The sequence below is a fragment of the Porites lutea genome, chromosome 8 (assembly GCF_958299795.1).
Source record: "Porites lutea chromosome 8, jaPorLute2.1, whole genome shotgun sequence".
NCBI lineage: Eukaryota > Metazoa > Cnidaria > Anthozoa > Scleractinia > Poritidae > Porites > Porites lutea.
Genome location: NC_133208.1, coordinates 16,200,209 through 16,219,119, shown reverse-complemented (window position 1 = coordinate 16,219,119; position 18,911 = coordinate 16,200,209). Strand labels below are relative to the sequence as shown.

General features: G+C 40.7%; 2 protein-coding genes across 2 annotated transcripts; one reads left to right on the top strand and one right to left on the bottom strand.

Moving 5' to 3' along the window:
- Positions 1–4,463: 4,463 nt before the first annotated feature.
- On the bottom strand, positions 4,464–7,316 carry LOC140946466 (glycogenin-1-like). The gene is made up of 2 exons (XM_073395591.1): positions 4,779–7,316; positions 4,464–4,595 (listed from the first exon to the last, which is right to left on the bottom strand). The coding sequence occupies exon 1, from the start codon at positions 7,249–7,251 to the stop codon at positions 6,091–6,093; it is 1,161 nt and encodes a 386-aa protein (XP_073251692.1). The 5' UTR covers positions 7,252–7,316; the 3' UTR covers positions 4,464–4,595; positions 4,779–6,090.
- An 8,836-nt stretch (positions 7,317–16,152) lies between these two features.
- On the top strand, positions 16,153–16,551 carry LOC140945253 (uncharacterized). Its single transcript, XM_073394303.1, has one exon. The coding sequence runs from the start codon at positions 16,153–16,155 to the stop codon at positions 16,549–16,551; it is 399 nt and encodes a 132-aa protein (XP_073250404.1).
- The last annotated feature ends 2,360 nt before the right edge of the window (positions 16,552–18,911 follow it).

Here is an 18,911-nt window from a genome sequence, read left to right as displayed (position 1 = left end):
CTTTTCCTAGGAAAACAAAGAAAAATTGGCCGGAAAAGTACGCGTAAATACTGATGCAAGAATACTGGATCGTCCTCATGCCCCCTGGGCATCCCATAATACTCCTTAAATCCAGTTAATTCAATATGGCCGCCGTATCGGTAGAAAGGTCTATTACATAGCATTTATTTTGTGATTGTCCTTGTTGGTCCTGGGCACTTTGTCGGGGAAGATTTCGACCGGTTTTATTACACTCACCGTGAGTGTCTTTCAACAACAACAACAACAATCTAACAACAACGCTAATAACGTTCATTGCATGGCAATAATCTCCTTAATCATAACTATAACAAATTGTCAAATCTGATTGGCTATCAACTGCCCTGATTTCAGCCTTAATTGGACAGTTTAATAGGACAGTACGCGCCATCACGCGCGCTCAAATGGCTTTTTAGTTTTCACTGCTAGCAAAACAAAATTTCGAATTTCTTGTGTTTTGATTTAAAAAATAGCCTATTATATCACAAATTTTGTTAAAGTTATGATTAATTGGTAACAGAACTTCGTATCGTCCAATTCGGTCTGTAATCATAGTCGTGATTAAACAAATCGTACTCCCGCTACGCGGTTGTCCGATTTTGTTAATCACTCGTATGATTACAGACCGAATTGGACTCCACTCAGTCCTGTTACCGTTACTTAAGATATCGTGATATTGCAAAAGGTACGTAAAATAGATAAGAACGAGAAAAATAAAATAAAACAATAATCATGTTATTATAATATAAGGTGACATTATTCTTACATTACAGCACGCAAGTTATTCAATAATGAAATATAAAAAATACAGATGAAACGTTGTTTTACCTGATGTTCCTTTTTCTTTATCTGAATCGTTCAAAGTAAACGCTGTCATCTGCATCCTCGTGGCTAGTCTCTTCTTCAAATGAAAGGCTTTCGCGGCACGTCTACTCTTTGTTTTCATGGAATACTGTAGTGGCTCTAAAGGTCACTGGCTTCGGTGATCGTGACCATTGTACTTTAAAAAGAGCTTAAAAACGATCACTGGTTGTAGGGCTTCCAAGGCGTATAACCACCCTTGATCTTCGGATTACCATGGATGGCAATGATCGACTGTCACTTAATTGTCATGAGGACCATGAGATAACTTGTGCGGGTTCTTTTGCGTTGCCCTTTTAAAAGTGCACTCTTCGTTTTAGTTTTACATCCCAACAGTACTAAGTACTAACGTCCGCCAAAATAAATTATCTGGTTTCATGCGCTCGCGCTTGAATTCAACAACAACAGGATTAAGTTTATTCAGTATTACCATTTTGTACAGGTGTTACCGATTAAAATAACAATAATAAACAGCTAAATTTAAGGAAATGAAGATATGATGGAACGGTAGAATTAACAATGTTTCTTTCGTCTTTCAAATGCTTGAAAGATGAAATTAGCAGTTAGGCTGCTGATATGTGAATCAGCAGTATTGTTAAAAAGAAAACAGACTTTATCATGGATATTGTAATTTGTAAATAACGTATTTCGGTCGTTGATTTTAATAAAAAGAGTCTTTCTCAAATCATTGTATTGATCACAGTGAAATAATATGTGCAGTTCATTTTCAACCGAATTTTGGTTGCAGTGATCACAGATTCTAAGGTCTTCAGGAGTTTTGGGGATTGTAAATCTTCCAGTTCCTATTTTTAAAATATCATTTTCTATCCTAAATTTGGAAGCTACACGCCCATGTTCAGGATTCCGAATATGATTGATGAATTCAGAGTGATTTGTTTCATTTTTAAAGATGGAGTAGAATTTTAGTTTTTTATTTGTTCTTATCAAATTTAGCTGGTGGTTTTTCAGATGTTTTGACAAATTATTCTCAGCTTTGGATAGGAAAGTAGAAGGGTTTTTAAAGTTAACTGATTGTTTACGAATATTAAGTTGTGTACTCAAAAGATTTATTTTATTTATTAGACCTGATTTATTTTCTTTGGCCATTTTATCCGATATGTTTAAGCAGATCGAGTTTAGCGATGCTGTCAGAGGGTTGATTTTCAATGTGAATCCAAAACTTGAAAATGTTCATTGTTATTTGTAAATTTAGAGATAATCTACCAAGTTCATTTCAAAGTATGCTATTGTAAGCAATAGGGTTGTCAATTAAGCAAGCCGATGCAGTAGAAATTCTCACGCAAGTTAGCGTGAGTCGGATGCATAGGAACTGCATCATGTAATCCCGTAAACTTTGCTAGCCTTAAGTACATGGTAGAAAGTTCATACATTTTATCGTCATTTTTAGAGGAATAATTCTGAATAAAAAAGACAAAGAAAGGGAAAAGTAGTACGGTAAATTTCAACCCGGTTGCAATCATGGCCTGTTTACTTTTCAATTATTGACAGGCCATCAAGGTCTTCTTAGTTCAATGTCACTAAATGTTCGTCATCTAATACTTGGTAGGTTGTAGGGTGCTCTAAGCGGATTTTCATTGTTATTCACCTTAGATTCGTGATGGAAATTTAAGAAGTGAAGGCAACTATATAGTACATGTTTGCGAGTTTCTCACGCTGACAAATGTGTTTAATGACGTTCCATTTCGGATTAAGTTACCTTGAAAGTGGGGAGCAAAGATAAGCTGTGGTCACAGAACAAAGAGGTAGACGTCGCTTCTTTTACGATTTCAGTCTCGAACCTTTGTTCAGTTCAAATGTCGACATCTCGCGCAGTTTACGTCCTTGTGAAATCCTTTTTCTTTCTGGACACCTAGCCTGTGTAGCAAGCGTTTCCGTTTGGTTTCGAAGCAAAGAAAGACCGAGAAACGGGATTTTTCGGTCGTTCCTCGTTCTTTGTACCGAAGCCGCACGCAAACGCTTGCAAAGGGCTCCCAACGGGTTAAATTTCGGTAAATTCTCTGCTCGGAAGGAGGGTCAGCTAGAATTTTCGCACTAACGGCTTTCCATGTTTAAAAGAGGAATAACAAGTATCAGCCAGGCAGGAGTGAGAAGCGACGCATGGATGAAACTTGAAGGTATTTGAATTTTTTTCTCTGTTTTTAAAATTGCCTTTCATGATTTACAAAACCAGCCACTGAAACAACAGGGAATTCTTGTTTAAGTATTATTGCTTTTAGGAGTCAGTTAATTCGTTTGACTATTGAACTGTAATTTCTATTTATAATTTAGGATATGAGTATATTTAAGGGTCGCGCGGCCGGTAGGGTATACCGCTCTTCCATGTGTTACGAAAATCTAGACCCGGGTCTTAGTAATTTTCGTGATAACGATTACTAAAACCCGAAACATCCAATCTGTCGTATTGATGCAGTTAAATTATAATCGTTTACGTTTCAAGTTTTTGTCTGTCATATTATCTTCCATCCGATCCATTTGTTCGAATTTTTTTACGCGTAAATTGTATTTTAGAGAGCCGTAGGTTAGCGTAGCTAGACCATTTTGTTGGGTACGCACAGAGGAAGAATTTGCCTCTGTCAGTAGTTTGAGAATAAGGTGTTACAGTCAAACCAAGTCAAGCGTTCCCGTCGCTAGCAAACTAATGAATTCATTAATGAAAAAATGATTTCGTTTGTTGATTCAATAATCCATTCATAAAATGAATAATCCAACAGTCTACCTGTTCTTTATTCTTGTCTGTTGAGTTCAATCGTATATTTGCTTCCCTTTTCCTGCCGTTTACGATTGCGTTTTTAATTGTCTTTAGTCCAAATAACAGCTAGAAGAGACAGACCGCAAACGCAAAGAAACTGAAAAAGGCTGGGGATCGAAATCCACCAATCACCTCACATACAATGACCTCAGTTTGACTATCGTGTTTTCTAAGAGGTCAGGTCCGTTGCACTGATTACTGGAAGCAAAACGGCGTACATGCAACAGTTTGTTTGGGTTTGAACTTCAGAACTCGTCCGCACTCGACTCTTAGAAAAAAAGAAGAAAAAAATGTGTAGTTTTACAAAAAACAGTAATCGAATCAACATTCGATTATGGAATCGAGGCTAAATATGAATATTGGATTGTTCATTTTATGAATGGATTATTGAATCAACAAACGAAATCATTTTTCCGTTAATGAATTTATTAGTTTGTTAGCGACGGGAACGCTTCACCTGGTTTGACTGTAAGAAATGCCGTGCGCAGTTTGCCGGACGTTATCATGATCCATGCACATTTCAAGCCTTATTTTAGCTAGCATGTTATTTCTGCAAACGTTTATAATTAGTTATTCAGAACTAAGGACTATATCAGCCGCATGACCAGCAGAAAAAAAAACTGGAAAACGAAATTTCTCCCTTAACGTTTCAGAGGAGCCGGAGACAAACAATCATTGTGTTTTCTTTTGCTTCTTAGGATCAGCTAGGGGCCTGTGTAAGTGGAACTGAAAACCTTCAGCTGTATTGTATTGTGGCAGACAGAAACAGTGAGAGGAGAAGGATGATCGGAGGAAGACTCTCCAACTGGAAGCAACAAAATGAAAACCAAAACTTTAACCGGGCGGGATTTCCTGAACGCAAATACAAGTCAACTAACTGAGATTGTTGTTTTAATTTATTCTCATGCTTGCCCCATGGCATAACGATAACACATTTTACTCTTACCTCAGGGGCGGATCTAGGGGGAGGGTGAATGGGTGCGCACCCCCCCCCCCCCTGAGATGATCTGCGGTTTTCTAATACAACTGGTATTCTGCAAAAAAAAAATTATGTGGTTTATTGGTGTTGAAGTAGAGCAAGAGACGAGTGCACCCCCTCCTAAAAAAAATCCTGGATCCGCCCCTGTACCTAGCTCATTTTACAGGATGATCAGATTCAAGAATGTTGAGTTTTTATGAAAGGAGACATTTTTTCATGATCCCGATTATTTTAAAATCAAATAAGCTTGCCATTTCAACGCAAAACAATGGCTATTACTTAAATAACTAGACATGATTATGGCAGACATAATGTAGTTCATGGCAAGGCATGATACTCACATGATAACTCGCTAGGTCAGGCTGTACCAGGTACTGCAAATCTAGCCAATTAGGTTATAGGGCGGTGTCAGGGTTAAGTAGGTATATCGAGGTATTTTCCCAGTAATTCTTCCTTCTCTCTTTCCCAGTAATTCTACCTTCTCTCCCTCGTCATCAACTCGGTCAGATCTCGAGCAAAATCTTTCCCTCCTCCTCCACTTTCACCTGCTTGCAGGTTATTATTGTTCACGGTATTTCCTGTTTCTTCTTTTTTCCTTTTCTGAAATATTTAGTTTTGTAGTTTGTGGCGGATTTTTGTGGCCCCATTTTGTATTCATTAGGTTAATCGGTTTACATATATCGATGTGTTGTGATTCTGTTAGCTTTGATTTCATTAAACCTGCCACAACCGTGGCCAGATTTATCCAACACAGTTGTTTGTTTGTATTTTAATTCTGTTCCTTATCGGAAAGTACGAAATCGGAAATGCAAGCAAAGCTCGCGCAGAGTTGGGCCTTGTTTTGAACACTTGCCTTGATGTAAAATAAAATCAACGTTAACAGCTAAATATTGTCCTTTAAATTTCATCACGACAGCAGTGTAGGTGGAAATTTCCACCGACATGTCCACTCCAAGAGAGAAAAAATGGTGGAAAAATTGAACGAAATTTTCAGTGTGGTAATAAAATGTCCATGGAAATTTTCGCCGACATTTCGAGTTTTCTGGGAAAATGTGGACGAAATTTTTCCAAACCACGTTTTACAGATAGTAAAATGTCGATGAAAATTTTCATCGACGTTGAAGTTAAAGATGTTGAATCTCGATAGACATTCATTTGCAAGACAAAACTATACCTTGTCAAAAACAAATCATTATTTGCCAGCCTGTGTGAGGTATGGTAAAAGTAACGTTTTTTTGCCCTATATCTCGTAATCTCATCGTGTTCAATACAGGAGAGTGCAAGTTAATGACAATCTTTTCCAAAACAGCTTTAAGCCTGAAAAAAATTTGCCTCATTCAGATCCAATTTGCCAGGGAGGGATAATATCTGGTAAAATATTCTATTATTTGCGAGTTTTTATCGTTTAAGAATATCGCGTTTTGTTTTAGAACGTGTTTTTATAGGACTAAGCCGAGATTATTTAATCATTAAGCCTGCAAGTGTAATTTGAAGCAATTGGGAGCTCCTGTGTTGGCCTAAAGAACGATGTAGATCTCCACCAATCCTCTAACTCGTATTTTTGTAATGCCTCATACAAGTTCCTCCAGAATACTAACGCCATATCAAAGACAGTTATGATTGGACCGGCAAACGCCTTGGCTTCTTTTCTACTTGGTCGACATTCTCCAATCCATGGCTTTTGAGGGCGGCAGCAGGCGTAGTGGAATGACTTCAAAGGTCTAAAGACGAATCGCCTAATATTATAAGCGTAGGGAATTGCTTTCCAGCCACCGGGTGTATAAAAATCATTGAGTAAGACCTGATCATTTGGGCAGGTGTCTTTTTCTGTTGTTTCGCGCCAGAGTTTCATGATTCTTTGGTAGGTTTTCAAATCTGGCTTGATCACCAGAAGGCCTGCATTGAAGCAAAGGTCCAAAACACCAGGTCTGGAGCAAGGGACGGCGGCAAAATGTTCCGTGATTTGAAACAGTTCATCAATATTGGTCATCAATATGTAATCGGCGTCAACATAAATAATTTTAGTAAACTCTGTAAAGTTCCACGCGTAAAATCTTGTGTGTGTTCCCTTAATTCTGTGTCCTAGAGGTCTTCCAAAAAGTCCGCTATTTCGATCTCCACCAACTTTAGCATCCATCCAGTTGCAATCCATTTCTTCGACCAAACGAGTTTCCCATCCGACGCTCTGAAGCGCCTTTTGTGTATCTTTACTCACATTTCCAGATATAAGCGCAATCATAGTTTTGTGACAAGAAAATGTCTGAATTGAGTGACCAAGAACCAAAGCAGGAACGACAAAGCCATCACTGACCATAACAGTTAGCCACGAAACATCCTTTCCTGACCTGTCTTCATTCTTGTTACACCGCTGTTGGCCAAATTGTTTCTCCATTTCATACAATTTCCATTCCGCCTCTAAAAGCCGCAGTTCGTTGTCCAAACGCCTCTGATTATCATCACTAATATGTAGAGCAAGCATCTTCACAACTTGGAGAGGAAACGGTACTAAAATGGGTCTCCAAACGGCAAAGCAAATGGCCATAATTATAATCGGAGAGAAAGACAGCGTACAAATAATCAGCTTTTGACATTCACGTTGTCTTGGTTCAGTTTCATTGGTCATCTTCGACACCGGCGCTCACCACTGAACTCGATCAGTGCTGTAGCTTTCTAGCTCTCCTCTAAATCTCAGTTTGTCCCAGCAAGAAAACACACAAACCTTGGGTGCGGCTGGCTTCAAGCCAAGCGCTGTCCAAACCGAGCGGTCGAGAACGGGGAAAATAAGAAGACCAAAAGAAACTGCGTGGCCACCCACTGGCTACACACAGGCCAACCAATGGCAAAACAAGTAAAACTAATAGATCGTTTTCACTGTCACGCAACAAAAAATTAAATTGGAAACCGTCTAGTGGAAGAAACCAAGAAAATGAAATGTTATAGAAGACTAATATATAAACAATTTGTCCAAGTCTCAGGTCTTTGTGGCCCATAGTTTCTGAGTTAGTTGGCGAAACGTTTCACGCACCTTTGTAGAGCTTTGTATGAGACGCCATATTGGTGCACCGTTTTGGTGCACCAACATGGCTGCCGGAAATCAACAAAAACATCTGGAGTTTACTTTTTCTATAAAAGCTCTTTCTTTTCACTCGAGAACTAGCGTACGTACGCATAAACATATCTTCTAATACTTGAAGTGGTTATGTTGCTGAAAATCAAGAGGACAGACTTTTTCAACGAGACAGCATTCCTATTTTGGTGTCACGCACTGTGAAAACTCGGAAGTTCAAATTGCTGTATTTTCGAAACGAAACATGCTACGGGAATGGAAACTTGTACAAAGATCCACTTTTTGTTTATCGTCAACCTAGTGTAAATAAGAATTCGTAAAACCTCGCTATTTTGACTTTACAATTTGATGACGTCACAGTGAAAACCATCTATAAAACTAAATGGAACTGCGCAAGCCACCCACTGGCTAGAACACATAATGTCAATAAAATAGACGTAAGCCACCCACTGGCTACGAACAAGCCACCAACAACAGCAACAACAACAACAAATTTTATTGAAAATTGGAAAATAACTAATTACATTACTTTCCCACCCGGAAACAGCTTATAAACTAGTCGAGGCGGGGGAAGCTGAAGACATATTACAAAACAAGATTTATATATAGATGGACTAAATAACAGTGAAGACACTACTATACAGTAAATAGGGATTGTAGCTATTTATTGTATGATATCAACAGACAGACAGCACCAGTTAGTATACTTGTGTGAGATTATAACATTGCGTGACAATTAAGATGGACACTTAATTATAGTGGTAGTGATCGGAATGTATATCATTAAGGGATCAATTTCAATACCTTGTTTTTTAAGCATGTTATCTTCATTTTTTAGTTAGTTGGGTTTAGATTTCGTGTGTACCTTTGGCAGTAAACTTCCCTATTTGGAATAAACCCTTGAAACTGTGAAATCGTGAAGTTTCTGCGTTAGCGTTCACGACAAAAGTGGCACCTCCGACGGGACCGTGAGAATAATGGAGATGCATATCGGAAAACTGAAAGCAAAACTACAGCTTTTGGAGCTCACCCACGAGAAGACAGAGGGTATTATTAGTACCGGGATCACCGAGAAAATTCGTCGACATAAAGAAGCTTTACAGAGCATTGTTATCGGCGCGGAAGAAATCAAGAGAGAGGTCGAACAAGCCAAGCTTGAAGGTGGGGAGGCCTTAGACAAAGTTAAAGAATGGGGGAAAGAATTCGAATTGAAAATCGACGCTGCAGATACGGAGATCACCTTACTCGAAGAGCGTGTGAAACGAATGGTGGCTGATGCGGAGAATGAAGAAAGAGAAACAAAGGAGACCCTGTTGGCCCGCCAGCGTGAAGAACAATTAAAGTTCGAAAGGACAGCAACTGGAGCAGAAGGCAGAGTTCGAAAAGGAAAAGGTTGCCTCTCCGGGTAAACAGAATGTCAAACTTCCGAAGCTTGTCATCACGAAGTACAATGGAGCCCTTGAGAACTGGCTGGCATTTTGGAATAAATTTGAGGCGGAGATTGACAAGACCGGTCTGCCAGCGGTCACGAAATTTGCCTATCTAAAGACGTTAGTGGAGCCGCGAGTGAGAAAGGGGATCGATGGCCTACCTTTTACATCAGAAGGCTACGAGCGTGCGAAAAATATTCCTCAAACAAATGACGGCCAGACAAGCGAGATTATTCATGCCTATGCGGAAAACATCCAAGTGCTCCCTGTTATTTCCGGAACACATCCCGCGAAGATTCACGATTTCTTCGAGACAATCCTGTACAATGTTCAGTCGCTTGAAACTCTAGGAAAAACGTCGGATTGAACAAGCTGCCGGGAATCAAAGCGGAACTAGTTCAAGGGAAACCGGACTGGAAAACGTGGGATTTAACTCAGCTTATCAACGCCCTTCGCGGGTGGGAGGAGATTCACCCCCGTGAAATCGCGAAATCCTGTGACAAAAGTTTTTACGTAGAAGACCAAGACCCGAATGCACCACTGGGGTGTGGTTTTGCAATAACACCTCACACAAGCCTAGTGATTGTACAGTTATCTCAAGCGCCGCCGATAGGAAGAAATTTCTACAAGAGAAGAGGCTTTCTTTTAATTGCACTGGCCCTCATCGAGCAGCTCACTGTCGAAGCCGAGGAAACTGCGCTGGCTGTAAGCAGAGGCATCACACATCTATCTGCGATCAGCCTACCCGACCTGCAAACGAAGGAGCTGCAATGACCGCCGCACACGTGGGGGAGAACGTCTGCCACCCAGTAGTTATAATCAAGGTCAATGGAGTGAAACGCCGTGCGTTACTTGACACTGGGGCCACTGGGTCGTACATATCAGCCTTCTTGGTGAATCTCTTGAAAGTAAAGCCTTCTCGAACCCTGACACGTGGTATTAAATCAATCGTGGGATTGGTCACCCAGCGCGTCGAGACCTATGATGTGAAGATATGCGATACACTAGAGTAGTGCGTGCTACCAGTCTGCGTGACGAAAATCGAACAGCGCGAGCTACTAACCCTGGAGAATCCTAACTATCCTGAGATGCTGGGGCGATATCCACATCTTAAAGGTGTCCGAATGGAAGAAACCGACACAAAGGAACTCCTTCCCATCCATGTGATACTGGGGGCAAATGAGTACACGAAGATCAAGATGGCCGGTTATCAGCGCGCAGGAGCCGTGGGCGAGCCGAGCAGACCAGGTTCGGGTGGACGATAATGTTATCAGGTGCTGAAGTTGACTCTCAAAACATGTTCTTGACACAGACCTCAATTGGAGACTACGAAGAACTGTGCCGTATGAACGTTTTGGGATTGCAAGACACGCCTATCGGAGATCAGGACGTTGTGCACCAGGAGTTCCTTGAACAGCTTAAACGCAGTCCAGAGGGATGGTACGAAACTGCGCTCCCTTGGAAATTAGGCCATCCCCCTTGCCTAATAATAAGACCGGAAGCCTTAAGCGCCTTGCCTCACTAATACAGCGCCTAAAACGGAACGGCAAAATTGAAAGATTATGATGCCATAATACAGCAGCAACTAGAAGCTAGGAGTGAAGCCGGGGGATTGTGGACTCCTTGGATTGAGGTGGAACAAAGACTCTAATAATTATAATAATAATAATAATAATAATAATAATAATAGACTTTATTTAAAGAGGGTAGCACGGAATAGTTACAGAAACTAGTAAACTTGTGGCCCTCTATCTAAATTAAAATTACAAAAAGCATAAGATTCAGAATATACAAAGTCTAAGTACAAAATAAATAAAACTAAGGAAATATAAAAGTTCTACATCAATATGAATGAGTATATAAGAGCTAATGATACGGCTAGTGAAATACATGCAAGAATATGATTAAACTATGAAATGGTGTATTTCCTGCTGCTCTTTAAATAAGATATTTCGATAATTATTCTTAAAGGATTCTAGTGATACTGCATTTCTAAGGTTTAGACTTAAGCTGTTCCAGAGTTGGCAATTAGAAACTGCGAAAGACCTACCGCCTTCGGTGACTCGATTAAATTTTGGGCAAATAAAATTTATATTACTATGTCTAGTTACACGACTATGTTGCTGGCCGTTGAGTCTTAATGAGTCTTCAATATATAAGGGAACTTCACCCTTGATGCGTTTATATGCCACACAACATTTAAACATTTAGCTATTTTCACTTCTTCATAAAAAGGAAGCCACTGTAGACTATTAAAAAGCTTAAGACTAGACGCTTGGTTATTAGCGTCGGAAATTACCCTTGCTGCTCTCTTTTGTAGCTTAAAAACACGGCTTAAATTCTCCTTATCACAACTAGTCCAGATTGAACTGATATAATGCAATACAGACCTTATCATAGTATTATAATACAATAGCCTTTGTTTCGTGGGCAGGCAAGATCTTATCTTTTTTAATACGCCAATTCGATGAGACAGTTTTTTACAAAGTTTCTCCACATGGGAAGTAAATGACAGTTCAGAATCAATTTCGTAACTAGCAGCTTAGCACTGGGAACGAGTTCGAGTTCAGTTCCTTTAATAGTTAAAGTCATTTCTTCATTGATCTTTGAGGGGAGACGCTTGCCAGTGATTAGCATAGCCTTGGTTTTACCTTCATTAATTGGCAGTTTGTTCGAAGCTGCCCAATCGACGATTTCGGCAATTGACGAGTTTAGGGTACCCTCTAGCCTTCCGATAGAGCTATAGTTCGTACTGGAAGTCAGCGTTGTATCGTCGGCATACAAATCAATTCTTGATGAAGTGACGTAAAGCGGTAAGTCATTGATAAAGACGATAAATAACAAGGGGCCAAGTATGGACCCCTAGGGAATACCATGAAGAACAATAGCAACACTTGACTGTTTATCTCCGAGCTTAAAAAGTTGGCGTCTGTCCTTCAAATAAGAGGTAAACCATTGAAGGGAATCCCTACTAATCCCATACATTTCAAGTTTCTTTAACAACAGGGTATGATCAATCATGTCAAACGCTTTACGATAATCTACCAAAACCATTCCACTTACACGGTAATTGTTTAGGTTGAATAGCAGATCGTCAATAATCTTGATCAAGACAGTTTCAGTACTGTGCTTCGAGCGAAAGCCCGATTGTCTGATGTAGATTAACTCGTTTTCGCACAAAAAGTTGTAGAGTGCATTATGAACATCTCTCAGCGATCTTAGACAGAATGGGTAAAACTGATATTGGACGATAGTTTGTAACATCAGTGGGGTCTCAGCTTTTGAAGATTGGTGTTACCTTGGCAGTTTTCCAAAGACTGGGAAACACGTTCAAAGAAAAAGATAGGTTGATCAACTTTGTGATTGAAGGTGCAATAATCGGAGCAGCTAGTTTAAGCATTCGAGAACTGATGCCGTCGACACCAGTAGATTTATTGGAATCAATTTTCAAAAGATAGCCAACAACATCTGCTTCTGCTATAGGTGGAATTGAGAAAGCAGCACTTCATCCTTCCGAGATCTTACAAAGTTACTCAAGTTAGAGGTGTCAAACGGCACGTCGGGTAACAGTTTTCTCAGCTTATCTGCAACTGTTGAGAAGTGTACATTGAATGCTTCAGTCATTTCTTCGTTATTTCCTAAATCTTTCTCTTTGATTCTTAGGTGATTAATCGATTGCTGTTTATTGACACCGATGAGCGATTTGATGGTCTTCCAGATTCCCTTAGGGGTTATTCTTATTATTCTCGATCGAAGGCAGTTTTAAAGAACTCGGACTTAGCTCTTCTCAATAGAAAAACTGCTTTATTCCGAGCTCTTTTGTAACTTTCTCAGTCGGCAGGAGTTTTTGATCTTTTTGCAATTTTTAGAAGCCTGTCCCGCTTCCTCAGCTGCTTTATGACAGAACTATCTAACCAGGGCGATTTTTTGGCCTTTGCAGCTCGTTTAACTCGCCAAGGACAATTCGAATCCAGTGCCGAATTAAACAACGATTCCCACGAGGAGAGCATATCATCGATATCGTCAAAAACAAATACCGAGTCCCATAGGGTTTCTTTGAGCGCAGATTTAAACTGCTAATCGTTAAAATCCTTCATTTTGCGATACTTGATATAGGTGTTACCCTTTTGTTGATCATTACGTTCGTTATTACGGCTGAAAAGTTTTACCGCGAAGACTGGTAGATGATCGGAGAGACCAATGTTAGGACAGACAATATTCTGGATGCGCTGAGGATTGTTGGTGTGAATGTGATCTAAGCACGTATTACTCACTGGTCGTGTCGTTCTAGAGACAAGGTGTTTGAAATTCATACTATTCAAGCTCTCGCTAAAGCGATGTTTATTGTACGTCTCGGGATTGGAGGCATCAATATTAAAATCTCCGACCAAGATAGTCTCTTTATTAAATAAATCAGCTCTTTCAATGTTATTTTCAAGGGCGATATCATCAGCCCTGGTAGAAGATGGAGGTCGATAGATTCCAGCCAGCAATGGGGATCTTTTAGATTTGAAAGGAGCAATCCCGAGCCACAATATTTCCAAATTTGAGTCTTCCAGATCAGTCCTACGGATTGCAGACAATTCACCATTAACAAAATCCAGTATTCCACCGCCATTTTTAATTCGCCGGTCACGTCTGAAGATCGTAAATCCTGGAACAGAGTAAAGAGAGTCCGGGATATCAGACTTTAAGAAAGTTTCATTTAACCAAAGGACATCAACTTGTGGTGTTCCATCTTTGTTTTTCAAAAACAATTTGATTTGATCAAATTTAGATGAAGTTAGATGGTTAACATTCCAATGACCAATTCTTAGACCTTTACACGGTAGACCCAGATTAAAATAGAGATGAGGTTCAAAGTCATCAAGCGAGCTCGTTGAAGTGTTAAATTGACTTGCAAATGAGTCATGGCCGTCGCTTTCACTATCCAGGGAAGAGAAACTTTCATTTCCAAAGCCAAGTCGCTCCGAAGGACCGAAGGATTCATTGCTTAGTGGACCAGGATTTAGCATTACGTCCCAGACAAAAGTACGAGCTGTGAAGCCAAGAAAAGCTTAAAAGTCTTGAGCGAAAGATGTACTTTCCAGCCAAGCGGAACGGACATGGTACCAGTCAATTTCGACTTGGTTACTGTCGACTTCTGTAAATTGATCGCAGAAGCAGCGCTTCTGTAAACAGCAAATGACTCCAAACCCAAATCAACTCTCTTAAAAGGCAGTTTAGGCGATCTGTAAATGGTACAGCAGAGAAGTACGAAAATAAAAACATAAAACACGGCAGAGCGATAAACGAAGTGTGTACCTCCCGCCATGTCTTTGACAAAATTGCAGCTACCTTCCCCCAAGAAATTGTAGCTGCTACAAAGAGAGGAGTGCTGGGCAAAATCGCAAGGGTTTATGACCCCTTCGGCCTAGTCTCGCCTTTGACTTTAGAAGGAAAAGTGCTGTACCGTGATGCCTGTCAAAAGAAGATGGCCTGGGATGCAGAGCTGCCTCAAGAACTTTTGAAGCTATGGCAGAAGTGGGAAATGAAACTACCTGTTAAAACTGAAGTACCTAGAGCCCTAGTTCCAGCCAGAGAACCTATTCAAGCAATTGCACTTCACGCCTTTGGAGACGCTAGCGCTCAAGGGGTCGCCGCAGCTGACTATGCAGTGGTCGAACAAACGTCATGGGTGAACCAAGGATTGGTAGCTGCCAAAGCACGCCTCACTAAACAGGGACTCACCATTCCCCGCCTGGAATTGGTTGCAGGCCACATGACAGTTAATTTGCTGACCAACGTTCACGATGCTCTGACCGGGTACCCAGTAAAGTCACTAAATGCCTGGCTTGACAGCACTGTTGCCCTTCACTGGACTAGAGGCGCCAGCGAATAAAAGCAATTCGTTGGAAACCGTGTCCGCAAGATAAAAGAAAAGGAGTCCGTCATTTGGAGACACGTACCGACACAAGAGAATCCTGCGGATCTGGGGAGTCGAGGCGGACCAGTTAACAAAGAGAATGTGCTATGGTGGGAAGGACCAAATTGGCTGAAGGATCCAGGTAGCTGGCCCCCAGATATTGTAACAACTGCAACCCCAGAGTCTGAGGCAGAAGCAAAGGAACCAAGCAAGTGTTCGCCTTAGCTGTGAATGGAACAGAATCGGATGTGTTTGATGAGTTGCTATCGAAGGGAAGCCTTTGGCACTGTTTGAGAGTAGGAGCGTGGGTCCAAAGGTTCACCAACAACACAAGGAACTCCGAGCACACGAGGAAGACAGGCGCTCAGAGGAGATAAACTACCAGAAGCTTCTCTGGGAGAAGAAAACACAAAAGAAGTGTCCCGGATTGGAACAGTTCGAAGACGATAAGCTGAAACTTAACCTGCAGATGAATCATGATGGTGCTTTGGAATGTCGCGGAAGGATCCAAGGTGATTACCCAGTCTACCTACCTGACAGTGAGATGTACACTGAGAAGCTCGTGCAGCATGCCCATGAAGCCTTTCTACATGGGGGAGTGAGCTTAACCATGGCCAAAGTGCGAGAGACACATTGGGTCCCCAGATTGTGCCAGCTCGTTAAACGCCTAATTAAGCGCTGCTACCGATGCAAGAGGTTTCATGCTGTTGCATACTCCAGGCCCCTTCCAGGAGACCTGCCTCAGGATCGTACTGTGAGAACTACGCCCTTTTCGGTCGTCGGGGTTGACTATGCGGGTCCAGTAAAGTACCGAGTTAGCAGAAACAGAGAGGGAAAAGCCTACATAGTCCTGTACGCTTGCAGCCTGAACCGTGCCTTGTACCTCGAACTGTCGAAAACCATGGAGACAGAAGAGTTTATCAGTACCTTGAAGCGATTCATCGCAAGGAAAGGCCGCCCAGAGAAGATTTACTCGGATAACAGTCGAACGTTTGTGGGTGCAGCGAAGTGGCTGCGAAATGTGATGCAAGATGAACGACTGCACTATTTCCTTGCCAAGCTGAACATCAAGTGTCAGTTCAACCTCACCAAAGCACCATGGTTGGGTGGGCAGTTCAAGAGATGATTGGCCTTGTCAAGCAAGCCTTCAACAAAAGAGTTGGAAATGGAACTCTCACCTGGAGCGAACTGCAAGATGTCTTGCTGGACGTGGAAGTAGCACTGAATAACCGACCTCTCAGCTACGTGGAAGAAGATGTACAGCTGCCTGTGCTAACCCCAAACATGCTGCACTTTGGTCGTCCTAACCTACTTCCTGAAGACCACAATCAAGGGAACCCTGATCTTCTAGCGAGGTATCTAGCAAAGTGCAAGGATGTGGTATGGGGGAGGTGGTCTACTGAGTACCTAAGAAGCCTTCGTGAAAGACACAACCTCAAACACCACAAGCGAAGGCAACTATCTCTATCAAGGGGAGACGTCGTTATAATCAAGGGTGAAGAGAAGAACCGCGGGCACTAGAAGCTAGGAATCGTCGCTGAGCTGATCACTGGCAGAGATGGTGTCGTCAGGGGTGCGAAGGTGCGAGCTGGAAAGTCCTACCTTGGGAGGCCTATTCAACATTTGTATCCTCTTGAACTGTCATGTGACATGACTGCAGGCACGCCTATCAGAAACCTTGATCCTAAAGCACCAGTGTTCAGGCCGACGAGGGATGCCGCAGTTGCAGCCAAGGTCAGAATCCAGGACCAAGCAGACGACGAGGAGCTATCTCAGGAACTTATTATGACGTTTATTACTTATAGATTATTAATCGGACATGATTTAGTCACCTTTCCTTGTTCATTCCTTTCGGAAATGAACAGGGGGGGTGTGTGTGTGAGATTATAACATTGCGTGACAATTAAGATGGACACTTAATTATCGTGGTAGTGATCGGAATGTATATCATTAAGGAATCAATTTCAATGCCTTGTTTTTCAAGCATGTTATCTTCATTTTTTAGTCAGTTGGGTTTAGATTTCGTGTGTACCTTTGGCAGTGAACTTTCCTATTTGGAATAAACCCTTGAAACTGTGAAATCGTGAAGTTTCTGCGTTAGCATTCACGACATACTCAATCACTCGTTAAAACAAGTCAGATTCATAACTACAGAGCAAGATCTGTCTCTAGCGACTCCTTTTATGTTAAGTTCTCTAGAACCGATAAAATGTATGCCTTTTTCACAAGAAAGAAACTATTTACATATACGTCTTATTAAGTTATTTAATACTTTAGGTTAGCCTCTCTTAATTCGTAATCGTTATGTACTTGCCTTGTTTTATGTTAGTTTAAATTCTTAAAAATAGGCTAGGCAGGGGAAGGCAATTTGATTTGAGAAAGAAGGGTACGGTGTGTTCCTTAGACTTACTGAAGTAAATGAGACGTAAGGCCCGTTTTTGTAGAGTTAGGGACGGACCATTAGAAAACTTATGGGGGGGGGGGGGGGCCGGGGAACAAAAAAAAAATTTCGCGCAAGGGAAAATTAAATGAAAAAGAATTCTTGCACGCCAATTAACCGTAAAAATATTCATGCTATGGCCTAAAAAAAAAATTCATACAAGGAATTTGATAACGAAAAAAAATTCCTGCGTCTCGAAAATTCCCCTCCCCCCCCCCATAACTTTTCTAATGGTCCGTCCCTTACGATCTTTCTTTGAAATGTCAAGTCACAGTTTCCCCAACCACAAATACCATAAGTCAAGTAAGGGACAATTAATGAGTTGTAAAGCGAAAGTAAAACACGACGCAGGACATAATGTCGAATCTTGGGACAGATAGATTCGATGTGGTATTTCCATGAAAGATTTGAATCAATCATTAAGCCAAGATATTTTACATAATCTTTCATTTCAAGGTTTGCGTAGGTGTTAGTCACGGAGTCAAGAATTCTAATCCTCGCGATTAACAAGCAGACTTTAAGACCAAAATACAGGATGTTACCTTCACGTAGATTCTTTTTGCCTGACGTACTTAAACTTAAAATTGTGAATTGTAAATAATATTTTCTTTTTTTTTTCTTTATGTGCTTATTATTATTAATATTATTTTATTCTTATTTCTTATAATGCATTTAATGTATATATATATTTCTATATTATTTTCATGTAGTGTCAGCTCGAAGATATTAGCTTGTTAGCTACTCTAAACTTCGAGTATAAATAAAGTTTTATGTTATGTTATGTTATGTTATGTAGTGTTTCGAGTTCCTTTAGGTTGTTATTTGCAAGTATTATACTAGTATCGTCAGCAAATAGATAAAAGGCAAATAACGAAGAGGACTTGTAAATATCATTGATGTAAAGTAGGAATAAGAGTGGTCTGATGACTGAGCCTTGTAGCACGCCGCACAAGGTCGTCTCAGCCTCAGACACAACATTATTAACTTCCGTAGTTTGCTTTCGATCAGTCAGGTATGATCTGAACCAGGAGTTGATTACACCTCTAATACCATAATTTTCAAGTTTAGCTAACAAAATCTCATGGTTAACAGTATCAAAGGCCTTCTTGAGATCGATGAAAACACCGCAAGAAAGTTTACCGCGGTCCACATTTTACAGATTTGTGTTAACAATATCATATTTAGCATGCTGAGTACTGTGCTTACTGCGAAAACCGTATTGCTGATCATAGAGAATGTTGCAATCTTTGACAAACTTGGTAACTCTGGAGTACATAAGTTTTTTTAAAAAATCCTGTTATAAATCGAGAGCAGAGAAATAGGTCGGTAGTTTTCGGGCAGAGTGTCATCTTCGTCCTTAAATATCGGGATAATCTTAGCACACTTAAGTTTAGATGGAAAAATCCCTGAGCAAATAGACTGATTAAAGATCGTGGCTGGA